At 42.7% G+C, this 14,549-nt stretch overlaps 1 protein-coding gene and 1 pseudogene across 1 annotated transcript; one reads left to right on the forward strand and one right to left on the reverse strand.

Moving 5' to 3' along the window:
- Nucleotides 1-34: 34 nt before the first annotated feature.
- On the reverse strand, nt 35-5,451 carry mocs3 (molybdenum cofactor synthesis 3). The gene is made up of 13 exons (XM_024437616.2): nt 5,254-5,451; nt 4,798-4,930; nt 4,620-4,712; nt 4,243-4,363; nt 3,488-3,562; nt 3,191-3,308; nt 2,933-3,041; nt 2,787-2,849; nt 2,317-2,480; nt 1,894-1,941; nt 1,217-1,313; nt 903-1,010; nt 35-257 (listed from the first exon to the last, which is right to left on the reverse strand). The coding sequence occupies exons 1-13, from the start codon at nt 5,341-5,343 to the stop codon at nt 100-102; spliced, it is 1,377 nt and encodes a 458-aa protein (XP_024293384.1). The 5' UTR covers nt 5,344-5,451; the 3' UTR covers nt 35-99.
- A 178-nt stretch (nt 5,452-5,629) lies between these two features.
- LOC112262192 lies at nt 5,630-13,626 on the forward strand (annotated as a pseudogene).
- Nucleotides 13,627-14,549: the final 923 nt, after the last annotated feature.

The raw sequence follows: 14,549 nt of genomic DNA on the forward strand, positions 1-14,549 counted from the left end.
TACATAAAACAAGGTAGAAAAATGGTGGCTATGATGACATTTATGAACATGTTTATTAACAAAGTCATGAATCCACAGTGCAGAATCTGTGACGTTGAGTCAATACTGTGGGAAAGAGGGGTCTATCTTCTGTGCCCAGGCCATCAGCCCTCCACAGATGTCTTTAACAGTGACAAAGTCCACTTCAGAGCCTGACATCTTCTCCAAGACCTGAACTGCCTTCTGGGAGTCATTACCCAGCTTACAGATCACATATACTGCAGTATGGAAACACAGACAGATCAAATTGATGAGTAGCTTCAATTTCCTGGCAATTTCCTGACTAGGTGAGTTGAATATATAAAATGGGCAAGAAAAAATCCTTGTTTAATGCTCAGCTAGAAGCAGAGTTATGGGATGATATTCTAATTCACTATTGGATGTGTTATGGACATGATATGACTTGTAAACTCAGGTCCCTTCTTTCACTCTTGAAACCTGAATCGATTTGAAACTTTCAAGGGTGTCAGGTGTTCAACTAAAGGTCTGCGTTTACTGTTTACACTGTCGTTCCCAGAATGACCAATTAAAATAGCTCATTAATAACAAAATATACACAGGCTTGCTGGAAATACACTGCAGAAAAAAAGACCATGATGACTATTCAATAAAAAGAGGCCAGCTGTTCACGATGACGGTATATTTTTGTGTTAGAAAAATAATTACCTAGCAACTCCACCTCCCATCATTGGCTGTCCAAAATACTCTCACAGGACAAGGCTACACAGACTTAATTAGCACTCAAATTACCCCTCTTTTGTTCAGTGAATATGGGCTGCTCAATACACCTAGCTAGCTACTGAACTGCCACTGTGTGTTGTGACCTGTGTAGCTAGATGAAGACCTATTGTCAGTCATATTACCTGGGACCTGGGATTCATTCAACATCTCCTCTTTCACTCTGCCAATTCTCTCCTTCAGCACTCGGATATGTTCACTTTTTCTGTCCTCTAAACTGGATAGAGGAATGTCTAGCAATGATTTAAGGAAATTAAACATTGTACCATTGAATTGAGTACAATTACTCAACGCAGCTCAGAACACTTATGAAAGCACAGGGATGACTGACGTCATTAATAGCAGTATTTATATCCTCCTCGCTAACTCCATATCTTGCAAATGGTAACTATATAGCTAGTGGAGTACAATGACAGGAGGGCATTCAGCAAAAGGATACTGAGGGAGGTGGGTAGGTGACATATATCTACCTCCACTAGAGGGCGAACATCCAGCAGGAGATGAGCAGCTGTGTTGTCCACTATAGATTTATACTCCTGGCAATAGAAAGGAGAAATTACAATGGTTGTCAGTGGTCACCTACAACACTCACTTTGTTAGACAGTGTAGTGTTTAAAAGGTCTGTCACATCTGAATTAAAGTTGCTGTTATTTTGTGAGATGACACAAAGATGGCACAAAGACTGGTTGAGTTGCTTTGGCCTATCACCATATGCATGGCACAACTGGCTGCCTTCTTTGAGTGGAGTAGGGTGGAGTAAGTTTAACTTTGTCACATTATTTCAATTATAGGAAATAAAACTGTTTCTGACTCCATGCATTAAATAATCTATTTTAGGCCTAATCAATCATGATCTTCATCTTAATGGCTCAATTCTTTTGAAAACTGTAATTTAGCAGAAACCCAAACAACTCCTAAACCACCACCATTTCTGTCAGTGCCAACAAACAAATACATTATTATTTTCCGTAGAAAACGTACATTCGAGTTTTAGTCATTTCCCATTTAGGGTTGGGTCAGCTTTTAGATTTAATCTAGGTTTATGAATGCACACGAATCACAGACAATCAAGTGTAATCATAATTATAAAACAGAAAGTAATCAACTATACTCTACCTGCACTGTTACCCTCTGGTCTTTGGAGAGAAGGTTTAGTCTTCGACACTGAAAGAAAACCCAGAAAATATTAGGTAAATGTTCAAAGCAAACATTGAAACTAAAATTGTCCTATAATTGATGGAAAACATTTTTTTTAGTTGAGCTAAGTACAGAAAACTCCTTTTGACATACAGTGCATATCTCTGCTATTTATCTAAATGATGGATAATTAACACATTTTCCTGGCACAACATTCCATGTGCTACGTGTAGTTCTAAGCCGTCAAAGGTGTAGTGATGACACTCACTCTGGTCATTTTAGATTGGGACATACCACCTCCTCTTACTTTAAAATGGTAACTTAACCCTTTGAACTGTATTAAATTGCAACTCAATATGCAAGATGTTTGCCCACTTGGCCCTCTTCTCAGTGACCCCTGACCTTATCTGTGGCAGCAGACCCACAGAACTTCTCATAATCTACAAGGTGTGTGACAGTGGGGTTCTCTCCACACACAGCACAGCTGGCCTGCTTGGACCGCAGCCTGATGGACCGGAACTTGGCATCTTGGGCGTCAAACATCAACAGCTGTTGGCCACAGGAAGCTGTCACACTCGGTCAAAGAAAAGGCTCCTGTCTGGCTTGACAAACACCATAATGTTCTTTGTATATTCAGAAACAGACCTCAAAGGTCCTGAAATTTCACAGACTTTCCTCTCTTTTAGTCAAGTGTTGTCAGATGGGCATGGTCATGAAGAAAAACACCCCTTCCTTCCCATGCTACACTGACTCATTCAGGCTTTCATTCATCTAGTCAGCACCATGACTAAGCAGAAAGTGTTGTTTCATTGTGCAGTAGCTAAGCAGTGGGGCAGTGGAGTGACTCATGGAGCTTTCACTGGGAAGGATACAGCCCTGTCCTGAGGCTATCTTCAGGACCTCCAATGCTTGGAAGCATCCCATGATCCCTGGCACTGAGGAAAGAAAAGAGTGAAACATCAACAATCAATTCCTCTCTCTACCTAACAGTGAATACACAAATTAGAAGTGGACTCACCTACTCCTAAGATCCCTCCGTCAGAGCAGTTGGTCACCATCTCTGGGGGTGGAGGCTTTGGGTACAGGCACCTGTAGCAGGGGCCTCCACGGTAGTTATACACTGTCAACTAGATACAGACAAGAGGGGTTACTATGCACAAAGGAAAACCAATAAACACATTCCATTTACTAGTCAATCATTTGTCAGACATTGATGTAAATCCAGTTAGCATGTGGGGACTTAATTATAGAGACTAAAATGTAACTAGATCCTTACCTGGCCCTCCATTCTCAGGGCACTGGCAGATACTAGGGGCTTGCCACTGAGGACACAGGCATCATTCACCAGATACCGGGTGGGAACGTTGTCCGAACAGTCAGCCACAATGTCGAACATGAGGTGCATAATGTCAAGGAGTAAAAATGCAGTGATTTTCTTCCCTCAAAAAGTCAGTGTTACGGTAAATGTTTGACTCTGGATTTGATGACATGGAAATCCTGTATGACAAACAGTAAAACCTCTTCTTTACCCCCTGGAAGATAATAGAAGGCACAAGGCTGAGAGGGAGGATACTGTTGGATGAGCTGTAAAGCATTTTCTGGAGACAGCTGGAGGTGGTAGGGAATGCATTCTACTGTGGAGTTCAACCTGTACACACATAAAAAGGACAGACAAGGCCATTCACATTCAACCCCTCATACTCATTTTGGAGAGCAAGAACTACTCCACAAAATATAGGCTCGCCAATTCTCTTTTCCTCTGAATGCCAAAACCTTAAAAACACCCTCCAGTAATTTGTTTTGCTTTTCCTGTTGAAAAAAAGATTTCCCACATATGAATACCCCCACTTCTGCCATGTCATGAGACATCTGGATTACCTATTGAGATGTGCCTTTTAAGTAAATAAGGTGTTAAATGAAGTGAAAAGGAGACGGGAGTAGGACTTTAACATTCAATTGCAATGTCATTAATGTACTGTATGTAAACTAACAAATAAGAGTGATGACTATACCTATACAGTTATCTGAAAGCAAGCTATTGCTGTTTGAGTAAATGGCACCACCAAGTGGCTATAGCTATGCTGTGGAAGTTCATCACAGTACTGCAGCATCATTGAGTGAAAGACCATAATAAGTGCTTTCGAAAATAAATCAACAGAGAAAGATAGTTGAGTATTCGTGGACAGTCAAAACAACAGTGTAATACAACCTGTGACAATGTAGTGAGATGGCAGTGAATGCACCAACTTATGGTAGGCCTACATGCTAGTGACTGACATGATTACAGTCCATGTATCAGCCTGTGCAGGCCCCAGTAGCCTCCTGTACCTTCTGACAGCATGGGCAGCAGACTGGGCCTTGGCCTGTCCCTGGCTGTCTTCTCCATGGAGCACCTGTCTGTGCAGGTTACTCAGTTCCACCTCGTCATAGTCCAGAAGACCCACACGCCCTGGGGTTATAGAGGGATGGACACGTTACAACAGTGTACACACACATAAGTATTGCATATCCCTAAAGGTTCACAGGTATATTACATGTAGTAGGCCTACCTAATACTTTGTGAAGTTATGTCATCCTCAAATGCTTTATTGATGTGTACAGATTCAAGGGACTTGTTCATCTATTTTGATGTACAGCATATGAATCTTTGACCGTTACTGAGGGTATAACTTACTGAAATTCTCTTTCCCCACATTTTTACCTACCGATTCCTGCTGCAGCTAGATACTGTGCCAGGGGACAGCCTAGTCCTCCACACCCCACAACCAGCACTGATGTCTGGGAGAGGTTTAGCTGACCTGCAGAGATCAAATGATGGTTTCAATAGTGTTTTTCAAGTGTGTTTACGTCAATCAGAGATTGGGTGAAAGCTGCCATTATTACCTTGTACACCAAACTCTGGCAGTATAAGCTGTCTGCTGTAGCGCATGATGTCTTCATTGGACAGAGCTGCCTTGAGTTTCAGAGGTGGAAGTGTTGTCACTTTCTCCTGCAGCTGCAGATCTATCAAACTGTTCTGATTTCAGGAGAAAGGGTGGTGGTTCAGAATTACGTTAAAGTTGTTGTTATTATTTTAGACAATAACCAAATATAACACGTCAAGGGACATAAAGTCAATTGATTTGTAGGCTAGTTAGCCTCACGAATCTATCCATCCAAATTTCCTCTTGTTGACTCAAGGAGGTCTTCCTCACTGCTCAAACCAAAGCATCGTTGCTCAAACTCTGAATCATATAGCTACATTATAACGTGCGCTGCTGCTAAACAGCCACTGCAAGCACGAGGCTACAGCTACCTCCTGATATTCAGTGTAAAAGCTAAAGAGTGTCATAGGCCTACCTTTTCTAATGCCAGTTTATTCTTCAATGCAACTATCTCTTTTTCTTTCTCCATAAGCCGTGCCTTCAAGCAGGAAACCTCTTCCGCCATTGTTACAATACGATAGAAAACACGTGCGACAGGAAACTGTCACAACGTTGCTGGCTGTTACAGTTTCAGTGATGTTTGTGGTGATTTGTAGCACTCGGTACTTCCTGGTCTACAGAAGAGGCTCACGTGTAATGAGACCACGTGCCAGTTGGAGGTGCGTTCCAGCGCCAGGTTGAATCTAGCGGGTTGATCAAGGCACTACACGCGCTGCTGTCACTGCGCAGTTTCGTTCCCATAGTTTGATTACTTTACTAGTATATCTACAAGCCACTCAAGTCATTTAAAAATGGGAAATGTAAGTTTTGAAATCACTTTGAAAGGCTATACTTAGATTACAAAGCGGAGAGCCTCGGAATGTTCAGTGAGAGAAACCGCGGCGTTTATGCATTTGTTTTATGTAGTAGGAATTTGTGCAACATTTGTCGATAATATCAATGGAGAGAAGGCACACATCCCATGGACACAAGAGAAGGTAGGCTATAAAAACACGACATTATATTGTTCAATGATTATGTGAGCATGTTCTTGTTGCTTTTATTTTTTTAAAGTTACCTGTTTTCATTTTCTAGATTACCGTTTTCTATTGCATGTGTGATTGTTATAGCCTAAATTAATACAAAATGTTATTTTTCTATTGTAACAAGATTGCTGGGCTGCCTGGGCAAAATTCAATGAAAATGCAATGAATAGATGGGCAATGAGATAAACACACAGGCAGTATCTAGAATATTTTCCACATATTGACATTTCATATTTATAATTAATAATATTGCAAACCATTTATTTCAAAGTGGGTTTGTAGCCTAGCTACGTAAAATAGTATAATCCATGCAAAGTAACAATAAAGCCAGTCTGTTTTTACAACTCTGATCTCAAATGGTATTTTATTACCTGTTCACTTGCAACACACTCTTAGAAAAAAGGGTTCCTAAAGGGTTTTTCGGCTGTCCCCATAGGATAACCCTTTTTGGTTCCAGGTAGAGGCCTTTTGGGTTCCATGTAGAACCCTCTGTGGCAGGTTTCGTCATGGAACCCAAAAGGGTTCTACCTGGAACCAAAAAGGTCATTCAAAGGGTTCTCCTATGGAGACAGCCAAATAACCATTTTAGGTTCTAGATAGCACCTTCTTTTCTAAGAGTGTAGATGTTGTGTAATTCCTTTGTGATGCAAGGCGCTTGGCCATGCAGGTCGCATGTTGTTCATCCTCTCTTCTCTTCGTCTCGTTGCTATGGCAGCACAGTCATCATCATTGATCCACCAATTGCAGATCTTGATATTTATAAATCTTAAGTTGAACCCCTTTTACCACAGGAGGCTGCTGAGGGGAGGATGGCTCATAATAATGTTTGGAACTGAGCGAATGGAATAGCACCGGACACATAGAATCCATTCCCCTGCAGCCATTACCATTAGCCCGTCTTCCCCAATTAAGGTGTCACCAACCTCATGTGTGACCCATGGTGTGAGCCCATTCACTGCAGCATACATCTAGGAAAGAGATATTCTAATACAAGATCCCCACAGTATTGGTTTTAAGTCTCTGTGATCATAACCAGTTTACTACTCTATTGCATTGGTTAATAGTCCATGTGTTACTATGTTATTAGCCCACTGTGTTATTACCTTCTGTAAAGGGCAGCAGGTAGCCTAGCGGTTAAGAGGTTGGGACAGTAACCGAAAAGTTGCTTGTTCGAATCCCTGAGCTGACTCAGTGAAAAATATGTTGATGTGCCCTTGAGCAAGGCACTTAACCCTAATTGCTCCTGTAAGTTGCTCTGGATAATAGTGTCTGCTAAATGTAAAAATGTAAATGTAATGGAGGCTGCTGAATGGAGAGAGAAGAAAGACCATGCTCTGTTCATATTGATGTTGACCTTTCAGGTCAAGTCCCAGAGAATACACACGAGAATCATAGTCATCTCCTCAGCCAGATCACCACATGCCAACTATACCCTGAAACAATAGAGAGCTGCTGATCTTCAGAGCACAGTGTAAGCTACAGGGGAAGGGTGCTGTTATTCTCTCATTAACCATCTTTTGTATCACTGTGCTGGCACTCTGTCCCGGTTACCAGGACAACAGATGATCACTGCACAAGAGGCAGGTGAACTTTGAGACCAAACGAAAACGACCTGGGTCAGTGGAATACCATCAATACCCTATTTAATGTCCATGTGTCTTTCCAAAATTATATTTAAGCTGAGTTTGTTATAGACAGATTCAGGACCGGTTTGTTTTCTCCCTTATTATCTCCTATATTTACATTGAAGTCATTTACAGTAGTGAGTGTATACCTTCTCTTTCATACTGGTCCCCCGTGGGAATCACACTCATAACCCTGGCTTTGCAAGCGCCATGCTCTATCAACTGAGCCATACAGGACCAACTGTAGTCTTTGATTTGATGATGGGGTAACCCTGTCGGATGATGTGTAGCTTGTCTTGATGATGCACATCAGCCAGACAGAATATACAGATGATCACATAGCAAGGTGTTGTAAACAACAAACATCAAAGTAACACAATGTAGCAATTCATAATGGACAATTAACTGACAGTTTGAAATTCTACAGTACATCATGTACTGATAGATATCCCACACAGCTACAGTATTTAGAGACAGTGATCTATGCATCATGTGTATTTCCTGCCTGTTCCTCAATTTGAATGTATCACTAGAGGAGATTTCCCTTTTTCTACTTTGAAGGTCTGCACGTTGCAACTGTATCACAATGTTCTTTCACAGTTTCTAAACTGTATATTTCCTTCTACACACTGTAGATATTGGAACAAGATGGTAGTGATTAGCAATGGTATTAGTTTCCCTGCATGGATGTCTTTATTGATAGCTTTGTGAAAGGTTGAAGCCTAGAGGTTAAGAGTGTTGGGCCAGTAACCGAAAGGTTGCTGGTTTAATTGCTCCTGTAAGTCGCTCTGGATAAGAGCGTCTACTAAAACGTCAAATGTTTAAACTAATCTACCTCCTTGGTTGAATTAACTGCGATTAATGAGGAGATTTATTGCATTTGTGATGCCTTTTTTCAATGACAGAGTCTCTGCCAGGGCTTCTCTCAACTATAACAGCTGGTAAGGAAACCCACAGGCTGATCCTCATTGATATCAGAGAAGCAGCCATAATTCTGATTATCTTGTCTTATCTTGTCCCTCTCGTCTCTTCTGCCTAGATTGGCCACAAGCCCAGCTCCCTCAGCTCCAGTGACATCACCAGTGTCTTTTTCACATACAAACTTGAACCAGATGTGGCAGAGGGACCTCAGGCCTCTGCTAGTGTCATGGTACCCCAACTCTGCAGGTAACCTGGCAGTGCATCAGGTCGGTATCCCGATGGCATGAACAATCGGCTGTGTGTGGTCTACTTATAACATCATAGAGATGATTAGACTAGTCAATCAATGTAGGAGAGGGGTTTTAGTCAGTTCTTCTCAGTCAGTTACCAGGATGACGTCTGTTAAGTGTTTCCCGATGCTTTGTCTATTTAACTGTGCAATGTGTGTCTCCCAATAGCACATCAAGAGCACTCTGTGTTCTCTGAGGACAGGCTGGGATGTTAAAGAGGACACGTTTGAGTCACACACCCCTTACGGTCCCATGACTTTCAACAACATCATTGCTACCCTCAACCCCTCCGCCAAGCGTCGTCTGGTGCTAGCGTGCCACTATGACTCCAAGTACTACCCTCTCCAGTGTCATAGGTGTGAGTTCCTGGGTGCCACGGACTCATCTGTGCCCTGTGCCATGATGCTGGAGCTTGTACAGGCTCTGGACCGCGAGCTAAAGATTCTACAGGTGGGGAAAGGTTGAGAATTTTCTCATATGTCCACTTTAGTCTGTAGAATAATTTATATAATGTAGAATAGTTTTCTGAGCAATATTAAATCAGAAAAGTTTGTAAAACCCACTCAAAGTTTTTACACAGCTGTAGCCAAGATCAACAAAGAATTGCAGGATGTTGAGAAAAGAGAAGAGATGGAATTCACTTGGCAGTCACAGTCACAGAGACCCCTCAAATTGCTGTCTCTGCTGCCCTTCTCCATGGGTCAGCTGACCTCAGTCTGAGGGGATGGGTCCTGAGTGACAGAGACTGCCATATGGCCTGGCCAGGGGACATGTTTATCTGACTGTGCAGATAGTGCCAAATGCCACCATGAATACTGATTTCTTCATATAGCAGTGTTTTGTTTAAACCAATAGGTGGCAGCAAAGTTAAACGTTCACACCAGTAGTTCCCAAAGTAGTGTGTGTAGTACATATTTTTCACTCCCCTTCTTTTGTCTCCGTCTCACTCTCTCTCTCACCCTCTCTCTCTCATTCTCTCTCAGGAATCCAATCCCAACCTGTCTCTCCAGCTATTGTTCTTTGATGGTGAGGAAGCTCTGTTCCAGTGGACCGCTACAGACTCCCTGTACGGCTCCAGTCAGCTCAGGAGATGGAGAACACAGCACACCCACCTGGAGCCACAGACACCAACCAAATGCATTGTATGTCAGGCATTACAGGCACATATTTAAACACCCAAGCACAAATTCAGCCAATTCAGCCAATTCAGCGCTTATCAGGACCTAAGATTCACCTTGTTGCAGTGCAGCAGGGATGGGCTATCTTAAAATCTATATTAAGACTCATATGTTTGATTTATAAACATATCTTACAGCCTTGACAAGCAACCATTAAGGAGGTGTGAGTAGTGGGATATATTTGGACCTTCATCATGTCATCTACAATAACAATATCTCAAATAAATGTAAGATGTGTTATTCTGTATCCGATCTGTATCCAAGCTATGGAGATATAGTACTACTGTTGTTTAAACAAATAGAGCACCTTTCCTGTCACCTCCTGTCACCTTTTCTGTCAGGGAAGAGAGATAAAGGAGACTATCTCTGAGAGGCTCATAGTCCTGCAGTGAGGTATGTGTGTGTTTTAGAAAGGAGTCATGCATTGGGCATGGTGCTAATGTATAACATTGAAGAACACATGATGTCATCCTTAACCTCAAAGCTTCCAGGCAGTGGGCTTTTAGGGAATTATCTCCAGGCTGTGGAGAGTTACTTTCCTATGAGGCCTGGCTGGTGGACCCTCTCACACACTGACCTAAGGGGATCCTATTTCTTCCTCTCCTCTTCTTCTTCCCTTCTTTCTCCCTCTCCTCCATGACCTGTTTGTGCTCTTAGACCTGATTGGAGGCCCTAGCCTTCGCTTTGGCAACCAGTTCCCCAACACTGCTTGGTGGCTCACCAGAATGCAGAACATTGGTGAGAGCTCACAGACTATGATCTCTGTCATTCTATCAGCCTCTGTCTGTCTGTCTGTCTGTCTGTCTGTCTGTCTGTCTGTCTGTCTGTCTGTCTGTCTGTCTGTCTGTCTGTCTGTCTGTCTGTCTGTCTGTCTGTCTGTCTGTCTGTCTGTCTGTCTGTCTGTCTGTCTGTCTGTCTGTCTGTCTGTCTGTCTGTGTTGAATGTTCCCTCTCTTTTCAGAGCATCGTTTGCACCACATTGGCCAGCTGAAGGACCATCCAAATGACTACTGCTGGCCTGGTATGCCTGTGGGTCCGGTGCAGGATGACCACATGCCATTCCTCCTAAGAGGTAAACTAACACACAACACACTGGGTCTGACACCGACTTGGATGTGTTCTATAGGGTATAAATAAACATTGTATTGTGGTTTCATCTCAGGTGTGCACATCCTTTATCTCATCCCCACCCCCTTCCCCTCTGTGTGGAACACATTTGATGACAACGAGGAGAACCTGGACCGCTCCACCATCGAGAACCTCAACAAGATCCTGCAGGTGTTTGTGCTGGAGTACCTCAATATAAATCCTTAATCCCTGAACCCCCAAAGCGCCCCCTAAATGTTAGGGCTTGTCTGGTTCTAGTGGGACCACAGCTCTCTCTACACACATCACATATGACAGGGTTTAGGATGTCTCTTGTTTTGAAAACATGAAGCTGTGTAAAGGTAAACATTCTTGATGTTGTTAAGTAATGTCTACATTTGGAAAAACATTTGCAATCCTCCTAAAATCCCAAAGCGATGAAAATACCAAGCCCAGTGAAGTGGTATCCTGTGGAAAGCACGGCAGCTATCATAAGATCCCTATCCACTGCGCTCTCCTCGCTCTCACACCCTCCTTTCAGTTCCCTGTCTTCACAGCCAGGGCCAACACACACACAAAGCCCTATCGATGCTCTGTCACTAGCCTCCAGACTACCACACAGGATATTCTGTGTGTCTGCTTCCACAGTGCTCTCTTTATGTCCCCACATCCCCTTCTCTTTCTGAGGAGCTATGCCTGTGCCCCACTAGCCAAGAGGAAGAATAGACAGACATGCAGATAGACTAACAAGATAAACATTGGGGCTTCCAAGTGGCTCAGCGGTCTAAGGCACTACATCTCAGCACTAGAGGTGTCACTACAGACCCTGGGTCAATCCTGGGCTGTATCACAACTGGCCGTGATCGGTAGTCCCATAGGGCGGCACACAATTGGCCCAGCGTCGTTAGGGGAGGGTTTGAATTGGGTAGGCCGTCATTGTAGAATAAGAATTTGTTTTTATCTGATTGCCTGGTTAAATATACAGTTGAAGTCGGAAGTTTACATACACCTTAGCCAACTACATTTAAACTCAGTTTTTCACAATTCCTGACATTTAATCCTAGTAAAAATTCCCTGTTTTAGGTCAGTTAGGTTCACCACTTTATTTAACAAATGTGAAATGTCAGAATAATAGTAGAGAGAATGATTTATTTAATCTTTTATTTCTTTCACCACATTCCCAGTGGGTCAGAAGTTTACTTACACTCAATTAGTATTTGGTAGCATTGCCTTTAAATTGTTTAACTTGGGTAAAACGTTTCGGATCGCCTTCCACAAGCTTCCCACAATAAGTTGGGTGAATTTTTGCCCATTCCTCCTGACAGAGCTGGGGTAATTGAGTCAGGTTTGTAGGCCTCCTTGCTCACATGCTTTTTCAGTTCTTCCCACACATTTTCTATAAGATTGAGGTCAGGGCTTTGTGATGGCCACTCCAATACCTTGACTTTGTTGTCAAGCTATTTTGCCACAACTTTGGAAGTATGCTTGGGGTCAATGTCCATTTGGAAGGCCCATTTGCGACCAAGCTTCAACTTCCTGACTGATGTCCTTGAGATGTTGCTTCAATATATCCACAAAATTGTCCTGCCTCATGATGCCATCTATTTTGTGAAGGGCACCAGTCCCTCCTGCAGCAAAGCACCCCACAACATGATTCTGCCACCCCCGTGCTTCACGGTTGGGATGGTGTTCTAAGCCTCCAACTTTTTCCTCCAAACAGAACGATGGTCATTATGGCCAAACAGTTCTATTTTTGTTTCATCAGACCAGAGGATATTTCACAGTCAACTTTGTGTATGTTAACTGCTGACCCACTGGAATTGTGATACAGTGAATTGTAAGTGAAATAATCTGTCTGTAAACAATTGTTGGAAAAATTACTTGTGTCATGCAGATGATGCAGATGAAGTAGATGTCCTAACCAACTTGTCAAAACTATAGTTTGTTAACAAGAAATTTGTGGAGTGGTTGAAAACGAGTTTTAATGACTCCAACCTAAGTGTATGTAAACTTCTGACTTCTACTGTATATTTTTAAAGTAGTGGCGTATGACTTGCTATTGTGTTATTTCTGTTGTTTATACTGGTACATTACTGCCTGCCTTCTATCTGATAATACACAGTAACAGAGAGGCCTATTCCCTTGCTTTCCAGAGGGATGGAGATCATTTCAATATTAATTGGAGGAGGGTTTGGAAGAGCTGTGGCAGGAGACAGTGGCTCATGAGCCTGACGTCATTCCCAGAAGCTTTGTAATTCTATACGATCACACAAAGATCTGCTGTGGCCTTGCTATTTGTGTCTGAATGTACATGGCCTTACACTGTCCAGTTCATAGTAGCATAGAAAAACTTTCAGAGGTCAGGAGATAATATGTATATTTGTATTGTTAATATGTCATCTTTATGTTTTCCTTATATCCTGCAAGGTCACATAGAAATATAAGGTGAAAAGCCTGCTGTGTTTTTATGACAATTTTAGCTACGTTTTGATGTTCTACATCTGCATTGCTTGCTGTTTGGGATTTCAGGTTAGGTCTCTGTATCTGCTGATGTAAAAAGGGCTTTATAAATATATTTGTTTGAATGATTGATTGATGCTGGTCTTGGAATAATACACACTGCAAAAAATGTACATCCTTTATTTGAGTCTGAAATAAATGTTTATCCAAAAAAAAGAACGCCTCTCCTCACGCACTGTTTACCTTTGAAGATCTTGTTTTTTACTTTGGTAGTTGTTGCCGGTATTTTTGACGTCAAAAGTGAAAGAAAAGCAGTTGACATTGTTTGTGTGACAGCAGGTTAGAGCTGTGAACATAGGTGGCCTGTGCTTTGCGGGAATAAGCACAACTTCTTATTGAAATCCTGTTCAAAAACAGGAAGAGATGACAACTCTGCTATTCTCCTCAGCTCAGCCCATCACTCAGATTAGCCTTGTGCTCTGTTTGAGTCAGGTGTTCCCTATATCCCACCCCTCACCTTTCCTCTTCCCCATTCTTTATCGCTCTCCTCATCCCATCTCCCCCTCATCACCCCCATCTCCCCCTCCTTACCCCCATCTCCCCCTCAACCAGATGTCCCCTCTCTTCACCCCCATTTGCCCCTCTTCAACCCCATCTCCACCACACACCCTTCCTCATCCCATCTCCCCCGTCTTCACCCCCACCGCACCCCATCTTCCGCCTCCTCGCCCCTGTCATACACGTCAATCCAGTGCATCCCAAACATGCTCAATGGGTGACATGTCTGGTTAGTATGGGGCATTTGCACCTTCCAGGAATTGTGTACAGATCCTTGCAACATGGGGCATTGCAGTATCATGCTGAAACATGAGGTGATGGGGGTGAATGAATGGCACGACAATGGGCCTCAGGATCTCGTCATGGTATCTCTGTGCATTCAAATTGCCATCTCTAAAATGAAACTGTGTTTGTTGTCTGTAGCTTATGCCTGCCATACCATTACCTCACCGCTATCATGGGGCACTCTGTTCACAACGATGGAACATTTTTGGGATCTTTTATTTCAGCTCATGAGACTTGGGACCAACACTTTATGTTTATAGTTTTGTTCAGTGTAGTTAGCTACC

Source organism: Oncorhynchus tshawytscha, linkage group LG11 (assembly GCF_018296145.1).
Source record: "Oncorhynchus tshawytscha isolate Ot180627B linkage group LG11, Otsh_v2.0, whole genome shotgun sequence".
NCBI classification, from domain to species: domain Eukaryota; kingdom Metazoa; phylum Chordata; class Actinopteri; order Salmoniformes; family Salmonidae; genus Oncorhynchus; species Oncorhynchus tshawytscha.